General features: G+C 43.9%; 1 protein-coding gene across 3 annotated transcripts in view; it reads right to left on the reverse strand.

Annotated features, from left to right (window-relative positions):
- SP110 (SP110 nuclear body protein) overlaps nt 1–17,503 on the reverse strand; it is a 39,582-nt gene that overhangs the window by 19,310 nt on the left and 2,769 nt on the right. The window contains exons 2-9 of one of the 3 annotated variants that reach the window (XM_046018837.1): nt 16,872–17,019; nt 15,106–15,274; nt 13,049–13,303; nt 12,640–12,684; nt 10,007–10,084; nt 7,898–7,966; nt 5,578–5,727; nt 3,154–3,234 (exon numbers count right to left, since the gene is read on the reverse strand). In XM_046018837.1, the coding sequence (XP_045874793.1) occupies nt 3,154–3,234; nt 5,578–5,727; nt 7,898–7,966; nt 10,007–10,084; nt 12,640–12,684; nt 13,049–13,303; nt 15,106–15,274; nt 16,872–17,018 (994 nt within the window). In that variant the 5' untranslated portion in view covers nt 17,019. The remainder of the gene's footprint in view (nt 1–3,153; nt 3,235–5,577; nt 5,728–7,897; nt 7,967–10,006; nt 10,085–12,639; nt 12,685–13,048; nt 13,304–15,105; nt 15,275–16,871; nt 17,020–17,503) is intronic. The other 2 variants (XM_046018838.1, XM_046018839.1) reach the window with 2 other exon arrangements.

Here is a 17,503-nt window from a genome sequence, read left to right on the forward strand (position 1 = left end):
AAAAGAATTGAACAAAGAAGTAATAGATAGGGGCGCCTGGGTGTGTTAACCCTCAGTGGGTTAAGCCGCTGCCTTCAGCTCAGGTCATGATCTCAGGGTCCTGGGATCGAGTCCCACATCGGGCTCTCTGCTCCGCAGGGAGCCTGCTTTCCCTCTCTCTCTCTCTGCCTGCCTCTCTGCCTACCTGTGATCTCTCTCTCTCGCTGTCAAATAAATAAATAAAATCTAAAAAAAAAAGAAGTAATAGATATACCAAATTATGAACATTTAAAATATGCCATTTAAAAATAAATAAAACAAAATATATAATTTTTTTCAAGTTAATAACCAGTTTTTCAAGAGTAGAAGAAAATAGAGAGATTGTTATAAGCCACATGTAAGAGATTTACTTAGTTAAAACTCAAGGGCAAAAATCATAAAGGTGAAAGACGAATAGATTTGACTGTTTAAAAAATGAAAAATCCCCACACTTTAAAAAACATCTTTATAATATTAAGACAAAAAAATGAGAAAAATTGCAGTATGTATAAAATTTGCCTACATAGATAAAATCAAAGATGTGCAGGCTCTAACCAAGTAATCGCACTTAGAAATTAATTCTGAGGAAATCACTGGACATGTGTGCAAAGATACAAACACATACAAACATGATTTCTATTTTCATATAAAATTAGAGATAGCCTAACTGTCCATCATATGGGCGATTATTTAAACTAAATTGCTAATTATACAATAATGTGCTGTATAACTAAAAGAAAGAAAAATAGATAACATTGATATGCAGATATGTGTATTAAATATACAATGAAAAAACTGTTTATAGACCCTATAGTGTGAGCTTCTATGTATATAGAATGAGATAATGTATGCAGATGTCTAAGGTACAGAAATAAACTAGGGGAAGCAGATATGAAATAGGAGTTTCACTTTGTGATTAGTAACTTCCCGTACAGACTCTGTGGATTTTATTGAGAACACTGTATCACACAGGCCAGGATAGTCTTATGCTGCAGTACAAACAAAACCACAGTTCGGTGGCTTCATATTCACAGTGTTATGTCTCAGTCACACAGAGTCCCCTGCAGGACTTGGAGTCTCCCGGCAGCCTTTGTGGTGGGGCTGAGACCCATGCTTCTGGCACCTCCCTCTTCCACACACTTCTGCAATCAGGGGGAGGAGGTGCAGAGGGGCACAGTGCTCTTCTGCGTTTTGACTCAGAAGTGACCCTCGCACCAGCTTATTGGCCAGATCTGTGATCACCGCCCTGTCTCCTGCAAAGAGCTGAGAAATGCAGCATCCAGGGCTGGGAAGAGAACTGGAAATAATGGTGAGCACTTAGCATTGCTCACCACCATGGTACATGGGGCAGGGACTGCTGATTATTCGGCTTTCTCTGGTGTCACTTTTCTTTGCTCACCGAGTGGTTGGATTTCGAGCTGAATACCTGTCCTTCGAGAATAAAAATGCCATTTCCCAGCCTCCTTTGCAGTCAGGTGTAGTCGGGTCACTCATAGTAAAGAAATGGTACAGAATGTCTGATTGCAACCTGCAGATAGTGTCCTCAATGGAGGGGACGCACTCTCCTAGACCTTGCCTCTTTCCTTTGGTGGGAATGTAGACCCGCTAGCTGGACCCAGTGAGGGGATGCCACCCTCTGGGAATGGTGGTACAATAACTAAGGAGTTTGAGATTCTAGCCTACCTCCACATGGGAGTGAGAAATAAGTAAGCTCTCTTGTTTCAGCCACTGGCTTTTGAGGAGAAGGGTGGTTCTTGTCCCACACAGCAAGCTAATCCCAATGGCGGCTGCATTATTGCTTTTATAGTGTGGAAATTTTTCCATGTTGAAAAAAAATAAATAAATCACTACTTTAAAAAGCACAAATCTTTTTATGGTCTAGCATGTCTTTCGTAGCCTGGAAGAGTGTTAACAACCCGAAAAAGTAACATTAGATCCACCCTAACGGAGACCGAATAGGTTCTTTACACTTAGGCTTTTCCCTAGGAGATCTTTGCAAAGATTGTTTATTTCCATTATTTTTTGGATCTAGAAAGTAATAAGATAAAGTCATTTTAAAGAGGCTTTAAACTTGTGACCACCTCATTTCAGACAATACTGAGTTGGCAAAGAGTTGACAACATTATTTCGGTCCCTTCTATTATAATGGGGTCTGAAGAAAGTTCTAGGGGACCAAGGTGTTTGTCTTATGCCACCATCCTTTATCCATGGGATCTTGGAAAAACCCACTCATCCTTGGCATGTCTCAGTCTCATCTGTAAAAGTTGAAATCATTATTCAACATTTTTCAAGGATTGTTGTACAAATAAAATGAAATTATCCATGAGAAAATTTGCAGTATTTCTATATAAGTTAGTGTAATATGGGAGAAACTGTTAAAATGATCATTTGTATTTCAAGGTGGGAAAATTTTACCCATTCTTTCTGACAATAAATACTGTTCATTTGAGAGTTGTGTTCTGTGATTTTGTGACACAATGACCACATTGCCAACACACAAAAGAATGTCCATATTCTCTTCCCCTCTGAGGACAGTGGTAGCAAATGGCCAATGGTAGCGGTGGTGAGGGCACAGTCCCCTCACCGTTTGTCAGTGCATGTCATCATGCATGCCCACAGCCATGTCATCTGTAACTGCTCAGTTGCTTATAGGACTGCATTTGTGTTTATGATGAGCTGGTCTCTTCCCAACTCTCCCAGAAAGGTCAACTGGGCAACCTGGAAATTTGTGTCTTGGGAAAACTTTTGTTCCATGATTTGGGAACTTCCAATAGAGTACCATGAATATATTTAGAACACATTCAGCAGTAGTGGTACTGCTCCTAGATAGAAAAAAATTGGTTTGGGGATTGGGGTGGGAAATCATTCTTTTTATGTATAAAGTATATGGAGAGACAAATTTATTCCTCCTCAAAATAATTATCTTCCTAGCTATCTAAACATAAACGGAGATATAATATATTTGTGGTATTAAAATATCATAGGTTGTGTTCTTGACTAGGAAAAAATATCTAAGAGGGCTCCTTAGGGCAGTGATAATGGAAAAAGGGTTGAGAAACACTGATTTAGAGTCTAACAGTTCTGATTTGGGCTCCTGGGGACTGCATGCTGAAACTTGCAATCCCTCCTGTTTACCATGTGGGGTGCTTGATGGTGTGCTGGGCGGCTCCTGGAGGCTCTTCTCTTCATTCATTTCTGGTGAGTCATCACTGGTTTCTGAAAAAAATAAAAGACGTTTCTTTCAGGTCTCAGAAAATCCCCTGGAAAGTCCCATAGGAGTCTCCAGAGGTCCCAGAAAAGACCTTTTGCGGTGAAGGCTGGAGTTTCCAGGTCTTGCTTGCACCTCCATAGCCCTTTCTTCCTTCCTTCCTTCCTTCCTTTTAAAAAGATTTTATTTATTTATTTGACAGACAGAGATCACAAGTAGGCAGAGAGGCAGGCAGAGAGTGAGAGGGAAGCAGGCTCCCCGCTGAGCAGAGAGCCTGATGTGGGGCTCAATCCCAGGACCCTGATGTCATGACCTGAGCTGAAGACAGAGGCTTTAACGCACTGAGCCACCCAGATGCCCCTCCATAACCCTTTCTGAGAATGATTCTACCACTGGGTCTGAATGCCTCTGGGGAGGAGCAGAGCAAGGCTGGGCAGTAGCTTGTCTTCTACCAAGGGAGATGTCTAGTGAGGGGCAGTCATTTGAGGCCCTGGACCAGAAGCTCAAAGTGAAGTTGTGAATCCCTGGGGTATCCCAGAAACCCTTTCAGGAGATCTTTGAGGTCAAAACTGGTCCCATACTAAGATGATCTTTGCCTTTTCGCTATGTTGACAAGTTCTCATGTGGAGCAGCAGTCATGGCAGGGAAAGCTGCTGGTACCCTAGGACAAATCAAAGCAGTGTCCCTAAACTACATACTGTTTTTTCTGCCACAGACCATCAAAAAAAAAAAAAAAGAAGAAGAAGCCAATTTCATTGAAGAATGCTCCTGATGAACCAATGAAAATGATTAACTTTATTAAATTTCTACCTTTGAGTATACATCTTTTTTTTTTTTTAAAAAGGATTTTATTTGTTTATTTGAGAGAGACAGTGAGCGGGAGGGAGAGGGAAAGAGAATCAGACTCCTCGCTGAGCACAGAGTCTGATGCAGGATTGGATCCCACGACCGTAAGATCACAACCTGAGCTGTAACCAAGAGTTGAAAGTCAGATGCTTAGCTGACTGAGCCTTCCAGGCGCCCCTGAGTAGACATCTTTTTAATAGTCTATGTGGAAAACTGGGGAGTTCATCTAAAGCAGTTCGCTACATCTTGAAGCATGAATGTCTTGAGAAAAATACTCATGTGATTGAGCTGCAAGCTTACTGTCGAATTCAGTGAACCAATATTTTCCAAATGTTCGAGATATTATAAAATCCTGTGCAAGCAGATATGCCATTTAAAATGCAAGACAGGGGGCGCCTGTGTGGCTCAGTGGGTTAAGCCGCTGCCTTCGGCTCAGGTCATGATCTCGGGGTCCTGGAATCGAGTCCCACATCAGGCTCTCTGCTCAGCAGGGGGCCTGCTTCCCTCTCTCTCTCTCTCTGCCTGCCTCTCTGCCTACTTGTGACCTCTTTCTGTCGGGTAAATAAATAAAATCTTTAAAAAAAAAAATAAAAAAAAAATAAAATGCGAGACAGCACAATGTGCTGTATTGCAGCAGAGTATAAAAAGTTAATTTAAAAAAATTTAAAATTTTATATTAAAATTCAGTTAATTAATGTATAGTGTATTATTAGTTTCAGAAGGGTGTAAGAAGTTAATTGCTGGGGTTTCAGATGCTAATTCACAACTAACCTTTAAGAAACCATCCCTTCTTGACTTTGGGTGCAATATCAAAGGTGAACATACAGAATTATTTCAAGAAACTGTTTAAATACTCCACCCTTTGGAACTACAGATCCTCATGAAGCTGGATTATCTTCCTGTCCTCCCGCCAAAGCAATGTTTCCCGACCCATCGAACACAGAAGCAGCTATACACATCCAGCTGTCTTGGATTCAGCTAGACACGAAGAGGTTTGTAAAAATGTAAAATGGTGCCAGTCTTCTCACCGGTTTTTGCTTTTGGAAAATATATTTGTTTTTCATAAAAATATGTCATTTATGTTAATAGGTAGTTGGTATATTACTGTTATGTTTAAATGAATTAACACATAAATATTTTCAAACGATCAGTTTTAATGCCTAATGAAGTACATACAGATAAATATAAACAACAGAAATAGAAGGTCTTTAGGGTACTCCGTGATTTTGAAGAGTGTAAAGCACTCTTGGAACCAAAAAGGTTGAGAGCTGCTGCCTTAGGTCACAGCTGAGGTCAGCGGTACTGTGTGGACAGAGCTGTTTCTGCACAAAATGTCCTCAGGTGCAACAGATCTGTGTTCCCTCTTGTCAAACACACCTGTTTCCGCACTTCTCCCTCCCTCTGCTGTTACCTTTACATGCCCGCCTAACACTGCCTGTTCCGTGAAAGACCCTCCCACACCGACCATTGACCATTCAAATGGCAGATTCTGTCACTGGCCTTACCCTCCGGTCCAGAGATTTGGGCACATTCAGGGCTTGCCTTTTGGGCTCTTGGCATGACATTTGACTTCCTAGGTGAATCGTCCTCCCTTTGAGTTGCCTGTTCCACCACTTGGAGCTTCTCTTGGCTTCTGTGCCGAGGTGAGGCTCTCCCTGGGCCAAATAGTGATTTCTGAATAATTTTCACCAGGGTGCCCAGGAAAGCACCTCCCTCCTGCATGCTCCCAGCTCCCACAGATTTTGAGATCTCTGTACTCCTGTGTCTTGTTTTTCTCCTGCTATTTCTCTGTAATTACATATTTTTCTTGTGTGTACCTTTCTTTCTCCCTTAGACTTACCATCTGCTCTCACCCCTGTAAAACCTGTTGAAATTAACCAGAATCCCAGAGCACTAGAATTTCTTTCCTGGGCCCTGTTGTATGACACCACATGCGGTGGCCGCATCCGAGTAAAAATGGCCAAATAGTCTGTTTTGGCGCAGGGGGATTGTTAAAAAGTACCTCTCCAGGGGGCGCCTGGGTGGCTCAGTGGTTTAAGCCTCTGCCTTCGGCTCAGGTCATGGTCTCAGGGTCCTGGGATCGGGCCCCGCATCAGGCTCTCTGCTCAGTGAGGAGCCTGTTTCTCCCTCTCTCTCTGCCTGCCTCTCTGCCTACTTGTGACCTCTCTCTCTGTCAAATAAAAAAAAAAAAAAAAAAAGTACCTCTCCAGGTTCCTGAGGGCCTAGATATGGATCAGGAGAAATCCAAGGGTCCTTAGGTGCCTCTGGTAGGGAGAGTGCAAAGTATTAAAGAATTGAGGGGCCCCGTCATGGTGTGAGAGTCTGGAACACAGAGGATTTGCAATGCCTGAGGTGGGGCTTGTCAAGTTTAGGGTGCCCTTTCCCATGGTCCTGGATGCCTTCATTTTGCCAAGGACTTATATCTTTGAATCTGATTTTTAATCAAGTGCCAGAGTGGCATATTGTGGGGAAATTAAACTCCCTTGATTTCTCAGTGCTTCTATAAGAAGCCCTCGCCCCCAGAGATATGGAAATACCTACAGAATAAAGATAGGGAACGCTTGCTTTCACTTACCTAGACATATTTGCTCTTCACATACCATGAGAATGAGAGCTATAGCTAGTCAATTGCTGTCTGATCTAAAAGGATAATAAAACTTCTCATCTCCTGAGATTGCCCAATGCCTAGAGCAGGGTTAATTTCCTAGGTTAAGTCCCAAAGTTAACTTCCCAAAGATAAATCCAAAGTGGAGGAGGAGTCCTCCCTCCACAGGTATTTACACATCAAAAGGGGAGAAGCCCAGAAGTTGGAGACAACTTCAGTAAAACCTGGAGACACCTGGGCTTTTCTCTGCCTCTTAGAAAGAGGCATTTAAATTCCAAAAGTTAAGGGTGAGAACCCAGGCTTGTTTTAATTTTATCTCAAAGCAGCAAAGAGGGTGTTTTTGTTTGTTTGTTTTGTTTAGTTTGTTTTTTGTTTTCTTTTCCTTTCAGGAGGGCAAGAGGATGGTTGTCCTTGTCCTTAAACAGAAAATCGACCATTCTCATTCTCTGTCTCTTGTCTGTGGGATATCATCTGCCCTCAGAAAGATTCCATCAGCTCTCTTCTCGTTGCTTATGGGTCTGCATGTGGGGGGAGTTAGGTGCCGCAATGTTACTCTGGCTGTTGAGCTGGTTGTGAATATTAATAAGGAATTCTCTCCCCTTGGATTCAGGTGCCTGGGTTCCTGCAGTGGTCAGTCATACACCTAAAGAATGTGTTAGTGCAAGTGGGGTACCATTTCAGAGCCTTCAGTTTTTGACAAAAAACTTACTAGCTTGGCACAAGGTCATAGACTGCTAACACCAATCTTGAAAAAAATGGAAAATTCTAAAATTTCTCCTCCAATTATTTGCATCTTCTCTAAGCAATGCATGCCACCCTCCACCCGGCCATTCAAGCCAGATACTGAAGAGCAGGCCTTGTTTCTCTCTGCTCCTCAGCTTCCAGTTTATCAAGGCCTTTCAACTCTACCTCCAAGCTGGTCTTGAACTGGCCGTCCTCCCCATCTCCACTGCCAGATCTGAATCCAGAGTTCTATCCACTTGTGTGACATCTGTCCCCCAAATGGGATGCCCTGCTTCCATTCTTTTCCATTTCCAGTTCATTCTTTACACAGCCCCAGAACCATTCTTGTCAAACATAAAATGGGATCATGTCACTTTATTGATGAAATCTCTTCAATGTCTCCTCATTTATTAGAATTAAAATTCAACTTCCCACACCTTGACCTGCAAACATGAGGTGCCTGTGACCTCTGACCTCCTCTTGTTCTCTCATCTTACCTTTTGGGAGGCTTTTTTTCTGGCGTCTCTTTTTTGGAGTTGACCAGATACATCTTTTTCTTTTCTTTCCTAAACAGAAAAGGTACAGATCATCTTTTCATGGCTACAAACATAGACCTGCCAGCTTTACGTGTCGATAATTTTCAGCTTTCCCTTTCGGTCTTCACACCATAGTGGTGAGGAGGTACTGGTTACCTTACTTGTTGCTGCTTCATGGACTAATGCGCGAGAAGAAATTCTAACATGGCAGAGGAGAGAGTGACATGAAGAGATGTAGACAGTGAGTTTAGCTAATTCATTTCTACCAGTTTGGTTGTGAGATGGAGGAGAGAACTATGGAAGCAGGTGAGGTGAGCTGAGAATCAAGAGGAAGCTCTTTTCATGAGCTGTGATAAGTTTGGAAAGTGGTTGAATGCAGATCCTGTGACAGGGAGATGCTGAATTCTCAGGAAAGAGAAGGGACCTCATCAGGGGAGGTGGAAGGATGGCTATAGAGGGAAAGAGGGAACTGGAGAGGAGGGGACAGATGCAGTTAGAGTTTGCTGGTTGGTAGCAGGAACTGAGGGGATTCCTATCTGAGCCTTTCTATGAAGTAGGAGGAAAAGTAATCTGTTAAGAAAAAAGAGGGGGTGAGAGGGTCGGCAGTTCAAAGGAAAAGCTCAGGATTGGAAAGGATCATTGCAAGAAGTTCAATTGTCAGGCAGCATGGGAGGGTCATTTATGCTGGAGTCATGAAGACACAGCCCATGTGCTCTGTCCTGCTGTGTGGCTCTCCCCAGCAGTGCCTGTCTTCAGACACAGTGTGCAGAAAGCCAATAATGGGGTCCCTCCAAGACCTGCCAGAGGATACTAGGAAAAGACAGTGAGAGTCAAGGCAGATTAAGATATCAGCAAGAGGTTACTGAAGTGATGGTTTGTGGGCTCTAACCTTGTATAAAGGGGCATGAAGAGGACATATGATGAACCAGAAAAGAGAAAGGCCAGTGCACTGGTTATCCAAATGAAGCTGAATGACAGCTCCAGAGGGAACAAATTGTAAGGAAGAAACCAGGTAGCGATACCTTCATATTAATTTCTTAAAAAGATTTTATTTACGTATTTGAGAGAGAGAGCATGCATATGTGAGCTGGGGGAGGACCAGAGAGAGAGGGACAAGCAGACTCTGTGCTGAGTGTAGAACCCAACACGGGCCTTGATCCCACAACCCTGAGATCATGACTCGAGCCAAAATCAAGAGTTGGAGGCTTAACTGACTAAGCCACCCAGGTGCCTCTCGAATTAATTTTTTAAGATTGGGCAGAGGAGGAGAGCTCAGAGATGGAACAATGGCTGTAGAAGCAGCAGACTTTAAGGATTAGAGGTCAAAAAAGAGAATTCTGAAATTAATTATTGGGAGGTCGAGCCAGACTTCAATGATGAGAAGGCTGATGGGTTGCCTTTGGGTGCAGGAGCCAAGAATTGGTGCAGGAAGAAGTCACTGGAAAAGACCTGAAGAAGGATCTGAGGGTACTCTTATCCCTGTGTACCTTGAAGGTGTCCAGGATGGTGGCAGGACTTGAACTAATAGAAAAATTCTAAGTCAGCCTTTGAGGTGTGCTGAGGAATTGGGGGCAAGTCAAGAATGGTAGTGATGACTAGGGAGGGAGTATTTCATTTGAATGGTTAAGCTTCAAAGTAGAGGATGGAGGAAGAAGGGGCTGGCTGGGGCTGGTGGGTAGCAAGCAGTGGACATCCTCCCTGCCTTCCACCAAGAGTGATAGCAGACAGTATGCGGCCTTATCTTGAGAGAAAGCAGTGTCCTCTCAGGGGAACCCACTTTCAGTTAGAGGGAGGTGTGACTAACCCTTCAAGAAGTTGTGGGTAAAGAAGACCTTGATGATTTCAGAGAAAGTGATTGCAATGGATACATATTCCAACAGCCCTCAGTGCCTCCTGGCTTCCCTGCAGTCTTCACGAAAGCCTTCAAGGAAGACACAGTGAATGCAGAAACATGTGTACATCATGACTACAATCATATGGTGGGAGCTTCTGAGAAAATAGCAGAAAAGCAGAAAGTATCTCCAAATTCACGCTCCTGATGTCTACAGGAGAAAGGCGGCCCTTCCTTACCTTTCTTCTTGGGAGGTATGCTGGATGCCTCCTGGAGCTCTCTGGGGTCGTTTGGTTCACGAGAGTCATCTGTTATCACTAACAAAGGAAAGAGAATTCAGTTCAGAGCTTGGAACAGGCTGAAGGAAAAGTCCTGAGTGAGCTGAGAGCAGAGCAGGAGGGTGCAAAACACGTCACTATGGGCTGGGGGTCTGCCAGCCCATGGGGCTTCCTGGCTCTGCCTTGATGTGATCAATTTGTGGTTAGAGTTGCCTGTGCGGCTACCCCCGTGAAGCAGGGAACAATTGTCACACAGAGGAAGGCTCAGTTTGACCTGTTTCGAGAGGCTCCCCTTACTCAGTGGAAGAGAGGAAGAAGGGTTCTCAGCCTCCCTCATGCAGGGAGTGAGGCTTCGAACTGGGTGAGCGCTGACCTTGAATTCTGGTGGCTTCAATGAAGGGGAATGTCTTCATCATAGGAAAAATACACGTTATTGCTTAGAGGTCTGTGAATGGATATTTTTGGACCTTCTCTTTGTCATGATTTCACCTTGAAAAATAGTGAAGGAAGCTAAGAGTCTTGATAATTCTGTGTACAAGGACCAAGAAAGCAGGAGCTAACCTCTCCTTGTAAGCACGTGTTAACAGCAAATAAATACAAAGTTCTACTTCTTTGCTGCACTGAGAAGACAGAAGGGCTGGAAGCCATTATAAATCTCAAGTAAGACTGTCACCTTCTTGTTTGCACAGTGCTATGAGATCAATCTCAGATTTTGGCAAGCAGTCATGAGACATTTTAAATAATTTGTTGCATTTAAAATTATTTTAATCCTATCAACTCTTAAAAATCAAAATGCTATAGAAATGACTGGTTTTAAAGTTGAAACTTCTCCGCAGTCGGAGTGGGGACTGGGAAAAGTAACCATCCATACCCGGACCACACAGCAATTTTGTTTCCTTCACATTTGGATGGAGCAGTTTTGAAATTTACCTTATTGCAATGACCTCAGAGCATGGGTGACTTACACAGTTCTTCTCTGACTCAGTCCTTGTCCTTTCCCCAGGGTTCCTACCACCAGCACTCATGGCAATGAATGCTTGTGCTTAGCAGACCTCCTCGTGATGCTTGTAGCCCAGGCCCAGTGGGTACCAACTGGGCTCCTGCCTCTCATCTTCAGTGACCCCACTCTAGGTTTTCCTTTCCCAGGACTTTTCTCCCTTTTCCACCCCAGGGTCTCCTGCATGTAGGAGCTCCTGAAGGCTGGGAGCACAGCCCAAAGATATCTTGAGACAGGAGAGCCCTGTCTCAAGAAGACCTGAATGACCTTGTCTCTCGGTAGACACAAAGTAGGGCAAGCTAAAGTTGTCTACATCAAAATTACCTGGCACATGGCCTGGTGGGGCATCTCTTGAACATTTTGTTATCTTTTATCTGGGGCTCAGAGTGTTACTGGACACTAAACCGAGGGAGAAGAGAAATTTCAGGTCCTAGGACCAGCAAACAGGAATCAGAGGGAGAGAAACAACACTAATCTACTCCCTCAGTAAAAACGATGGGGCTAACCCAACACCAAGGTCCAGCAAAGGTGGGATAGAGCGGAGAGTCAATAATCATTTCCTTTCAACTAGCTGCTTACAATTTTTTTCAACTTTATTATTATTTTTAAATTTTAATTCTAACGTAGTTAACATACAGTGTTATTAGTTTCAGGTATAGGATACAGTGATCCATTACTTCCTAATTTAATAATTGATTTCTTTCTTTAGGTAGTCTAGAAGATGGAATCTTCTGTTGTCATTGGCTTCATGATTATGTTAATCTTATATGGATGGTGGGTATTAGAGGAATGAAGGAAACATTTGGACCAAATGGGGCCCTTTATGCTCAGTGTTGGAGAATCCATGATACCATTTTCGACAGTGCCTGATAATACTCCATAGTTACATTTAATGAATCAATGTCCTTAATAATGATGGTTGGGAGAGATATAAAACACAGTTTTGGAAACTAAATCTTTCAATGTTTTCACAGATTTTTCAATCAGCAGATCCTTCAACGTTTTATCATCTTTTTTCTTTTCTTTTTTTTTTTTTTTTTGAAGATTTTATTTATGTATTTGACAGACAGAGACCACAAGTAGGCAGAGAGACAGGCAGAGAGAGAGGAAGGGAAGCAGTCTCCCTGCTGAATAGAGAGCCTGATGCGGCTCGATCCCAGGGTCCTGGGATCATGACCTGAGCTGAAAGCAGAGGCTTCAACCCACTGAGCCACCCAGGTGTCCCTATCATCTTTTATAATAATTTCACTAACATTACTCTTAGAGTCCAAACCACGTAAAAGTGAATATGACTGGAAGGCCCATGTAACCAGAAAGTGAGAGACTTTGTGAGGGTCACAGAGAGGGGTATTGTGCAAGTTACGTGTCAGTTCAGAACACTGTTATTAGTTGGACATCATGGCGTCAAACTGGTTGTGGAGTTATCCCTGACAAGTAGTCCTGTGCTGAGCTGAGCATCAGTCCTCCTGTTTCTTTTTCTTTGTCTCACCCAGTTCTTTTTCTCTGGGCTTCTGCTACATGCCTCTGGGTTGGCAGGTGCATGTTTGCCCCTCAAATCCACTCTGAACTAAACTAAGTCAGCCCCAAACAATATTACCTTGAACAGTGTTGGGGGGAGAGCCAAACATCTCCTGTGGGTCTTCTTCATCATTTATTTCGGATGTTAAGTTGTCATTGGGCATTGAAGAGAGGAAGAAAAATCATTACAGGGTACGGGGACAGCATATCAGGGAGGAAAGCAAATGGTAAAAACAACCAGGACAAAAGCATCAATGCCCCAGGGCACAGAGTTGGGTTATTCCAGGGGTGGGAAGCAGGTATTTGGGCTCTAGGCTTTCCCCAAACTTCTGACAGGGCCCGTAGTCCTTCTTGGAGAAGGCTGTGTGTGGTAGGTGGGCACACGGGATGAACAAGATTACCAAAAGGTGGGACCCTGGGCTTCTAGACACGACCACAGGTACCCTAGGCCGGGGAGGCACAGGTGTCAGACAAAGTCTTTCCCTTACCTGGAATGATCCTTTCTTCCTGGGTGGCTCTGGGGAGAGCCACAGCAGGGTCAGAAGGGCTGGATGGCTCGCCTACGATCTCAGCGCTGTGCTGTGCTGATGAACTGGGTTCGGTGACACTGGGCGAAGGGGGCTGGTGGCTCTGGGGTGGGGGCAGTGGCAGCAGCATCTGGAGGGAGCATCCTTCTGCTGGGTTGGCTGGAGCTTCGAGGAGGGTCAGCACAGCTCTGTTCCATCCTCCGTAGGCAATGACAACTGGGATCAGCCAAGGAACACACATCAACGCCCTGGCTACTCAGAATTATAGGGAATTTCTTTGTACAGGACTTCCAAAGAGTTGGGGGCATGGAGTGATTCATCCTCCCCCAGGTGCATAGAACCCATTCACAACCAGCATCTTCTCTTTGTGGCCCCTTTCTATTCTATGCGTTTGATTTGGGCATTAGGCCTCTGGTCTAATACTGAAGTCATTTCGCACATAAAGCTGAGTTTCACTTTGAACTCAGAGATTTAATTTTCTTCCGTTTTTCTTTAGTTTTGGTTTCAGAATCTAGACAATTTTGTATACTGTTATAATTTTAATACATGTCCCTGTTTTAATAAATAAACACATCACACCTCCCTGTAGCAAACAAGATAAAATGTAAATTCCTTCACATGGTACATCCTTTCTACTCTGGTTTATGCTCATTTCTGCAGAACAAGACTCATGATCCCTGCCTCACACCCTGTGGTGGGCCACACCAACTTTCCACCCCATCCTCAATACTCTAGGCCTTTGGCTTTCTGTATGTGATTCCTTCAATTGCCAGGTTTCTCTTATGATTCTTCTCCATCACTTATTTCAGGAGTTAAGTTGTCTCAACCAGTGAACAGAAAAAAGAATTAAGGTGGGATTTTGGAGAGGGGCCTAAAACAAAAGCTTAGAGTTGCAGATCCAGAAAGATGCGTGAGCTTGGCTAGGTCAGGGGGAGCACTGCAGGGTGTGGTGCCTCTGGCTCTCAGACTGACTTAGCATGGCTTCTGAGAACTCAGTCCTCCTCATGCCATCCCGATGATGCCAGGAGCATGGACTCAAGTGCACCTGGGTGGACAGGGAAGGGCACTTTTCTCTTTTGCTGCCCCTTTAGCTCAAGGAGTCAATTCTTCTTTGGGTGATTGCTGCTAACACTGGTGAACCCACTAATAAAATGTTACAATCCAGGGTGACCTGCTGGTCCTCTTCCTGTTGTTCTCAGCTAAATGAGCCATGCGCTTTAGGCCTTAAGCCTAAAGTGATCATGTCACCTCTTCCTCTTGCGCTGGGCTTCTCCTTCCCAACCCTGTCCTTGCTCTTTCTCCTGCTCTTGATCTATCCAGCTTGTTCTCGTTCCCAGTGCGCATCATGTTCTGCTTCCTTCTTCTACCCTCTCTCTGTCTTCAGCTCCCTCTCCTCTCCTCCAGGTTTACACTCTGCCTTCCACCTGTCCTTACTTAAAAGGGGGACTGAAATCTCAGGCCCTAGTGCTAGGAACCCTCAGTGGGACAGCTGGCTTTGCTCTTAGCAGACAAGTAAATTTGGGAAACTTATTCTGAGCTTTAATTTCTTCATATGTCAGATGGGGATAATAATGGGGTAATAATAAAGATGATATGAGGTAATCATATAGAGGGCTTGGGACAATGCCTGGTACATAGTAAGTACTGAAAAAAAAAAAGATAATTACTGTCCATCCCTATTCATTTCTCTTCCCCTCTGGCTCTCCTCATCCTTTTGCCAGACTAAGTCTCTGGAACTGCATTTCCCTAGAGACTCCCCAGTGGGGTAAACTGGACAACTTTCCCCCACATTATAGAACAGGTAAGACAGAAATGTGTCTTTTAGAAATTCATCTTAGAGAGCTGGGGCCAGAGGCTGCTCTTCCTGGCACACCCGTGACAGAGTACACTCCCTATCTCTCCAGAGAACCTGGCACTATAAGTGCATAATTCCAGGGGCTGAAAGCCAACCCAGACTTTGACCATAGCAGCTTCTGGCATGCTTTTATAGCCCAAAAGATATTCAAGAAGCCTCGTACCTCTTCTGAAGCCCTTGAGAATCGTCGTCAGATTGGGATATTCACGCAGGTTAATTCGGCTGAACAACGTCTCCAGAACCGACAGACTGAAGGTCTTTTCCAGGTGGGTGAGGATGTTGTACGCTACTCTGGGTACGGGGACCTGATTTCTACAGGCTTCCAAGGATTCCTTAAAAAATGGAGTCAAGGATTATTATAAACGATTATAAAACAGAATGGAAGTTTATTACACACTTATGGTTTTCTGAGTTGTAGGAATGGTATTCTGTTCTGTTAAGAAGGAATTCAGCACAAATGCATGGTTAAACTCTAACATAGAAAAATTACAGTTCCACATGTTTACTTTTAGAACTTCATATATATTTGGATTAAATAAATAAATAGGAATAAATAAATAGACTTCTTTAAAGTAAGTTTGCTTTGTGAACCTTATTTTAGGTACATTTGAGGGAAGAGAGAAATTTTAGGGAAGGAAAAGGGGAGTCGAGGCTGCTACTGTGTCATTAATTCTCCAAGGCTCTGGGCAGAACTCTGTAGCAATGGATCAAGGAGTTGGTCACAAGGGGGCAATTCTGCAATTGCTTGTTAGCCTCTGCTCTCTTTCTTGGACTTGGGGTAGCCTGAATGGGTTCTAGCCACAGGGAAGTCATCCAGAGAACTCCTCTTCAGGAGAAGCTGGCCAAAAGGAGAAACATGGCAGGAAAATTAACAACATAACACTGAGCACCTACTAGACTAGTCCTTGGGTAGAAAGCAATGGATAAAATACACATGGTGCTACCCATGCTGGGCAAGGGACACTGTCAGGTGGAGAAGATAGGCATTAAATAATAAACAGATTAAAGAAATCCCCAGTTGCTATTGAGAAAATTGTTGTGAAAAGAAAGCATAGATTTCTTGGAGAAATAATTGGATGAGTGGGTTGAGGAAGCCTCTCTGAGTAGTGACATCTGGGCTGTGATGTGAAGACGGGTTGGAAGCAACCAGGCCGAGACTGGGAGAAGATCGTTCAACCACTGATGCACTTCCCTGGGCCTGGTGCTCAGGAAATGCATTAAGAAAACCCCCAAATTATAAAAGAATGCCCTTTTTGTCTGCATAGTCCTATCTTCCAATGCCTGCCTTGCTTCACGTCTGAATGGATTGTGCTCAACAAGCTCTTAGGAACTGGGAGGGTGTCCTTTGTGGGTTGAACGGTGTCACTCCTCCAAAAAGACATGTCCACCTGAACCCTATAAATGTGACCTTATTTGCAAAAAGGGTCTTTGCAGATGTAATTAAATTAGGATCTTGAGATGAGATTACCCTGGACTAGAGTGGGCTCTAAATCACAATGACCAGTGTCCTTATAAAAGGAGAGAAGGAGAAAAGACAAGGAAAGGAAAAGGTCATGTAAAGCCTGATGTGGTGATTGAAACCACGATTATAGGTGATTTTTCTATAGGCCCAGGAACACAAAGGGTTGCTGGTACCACCAGAAGGCAGAAGAGTTAGAGAATGGATGCTCCCTCAGAGCCTGCCAACACCTGGATTTTGTACTTCTGGTTTCCAAAACTGTGAGACAATACATTTCTCTTGTTTCGAGTAAGCTTGGTCGAGGTCATTTGTATGGCAGGCCTTGTGACCCCATCTTTCCCTGACAATGAGCCTTTGGGAATAGGTCTTTTGAGCTCCAGAAGCCCTAGGAGTTTGGGGCTTGAAACTTCAGTAATGGGGACTCCTTGGTGAGGCTGGGCTGACATGGGAAAGCAGGCAGTGTGACTCACCCTGTACATTGTCTCCGTGATGAAGGAGTTGTCTCGGAAGCCTTCAAGGAAGGGAAATGGCTTGTATATGGCATAGGCAGTTTCCAGCTTCTGGTATATGAAGTGCTGGAGAAGAGCCTCTTCTAAGGCTCTGGTCATGGTGAGCATCCTATGAAAGAGGCAAGAGAAGAGAAGAAAGACTCTGGGAACTTGGGGAGCTGTTCTCTGCACTCAGTAGCCATCTTCAGACCAGCATCCTGGTCCCAAAGGCAGCCCTGAGCTGTCTGCAAAGCAAAATGCCTGCCTCAAAGGCTCATGGGCATAGGAGGCAATAACAACACCCAGCAACCATGGAGATGGAAAGCGACCAAGAATATGATGCCGAAATTCCAAAGGGGCTGCTGGTAAACATAAAACAGATTTCAAATAGCCAATATCTGTTGAGTACTTCCTACGTGCCAAACTTCTTTCTAAGAGTTTCGCGTGCACTAGCTTATTTGAGTTTCACAAAACCCTTGCAAGATGGTTACTGTGATTGTACCCATTATATTGTGAAGGATACTGAGACATAGAGATGTTTACTATCTTGCCCTATATCATATGACTTGGAAGCGGTAGAAAGTAAATAAATTCCGACTTTTTGCTTCTAGGTT

Source organism: Meles meles, chromosome 9, assembly GCF_922984935.1.
Source record: "Meles meles chromosome 9, mMelMel3.1 paternal haplotype, whole genome shotgun sequence".
Taxonomy (NCBI): Eukaryota; Metazoa; Chordata; class Mammalia; order Carnivora; family Mustelidae; genus Meles; species Meles meles.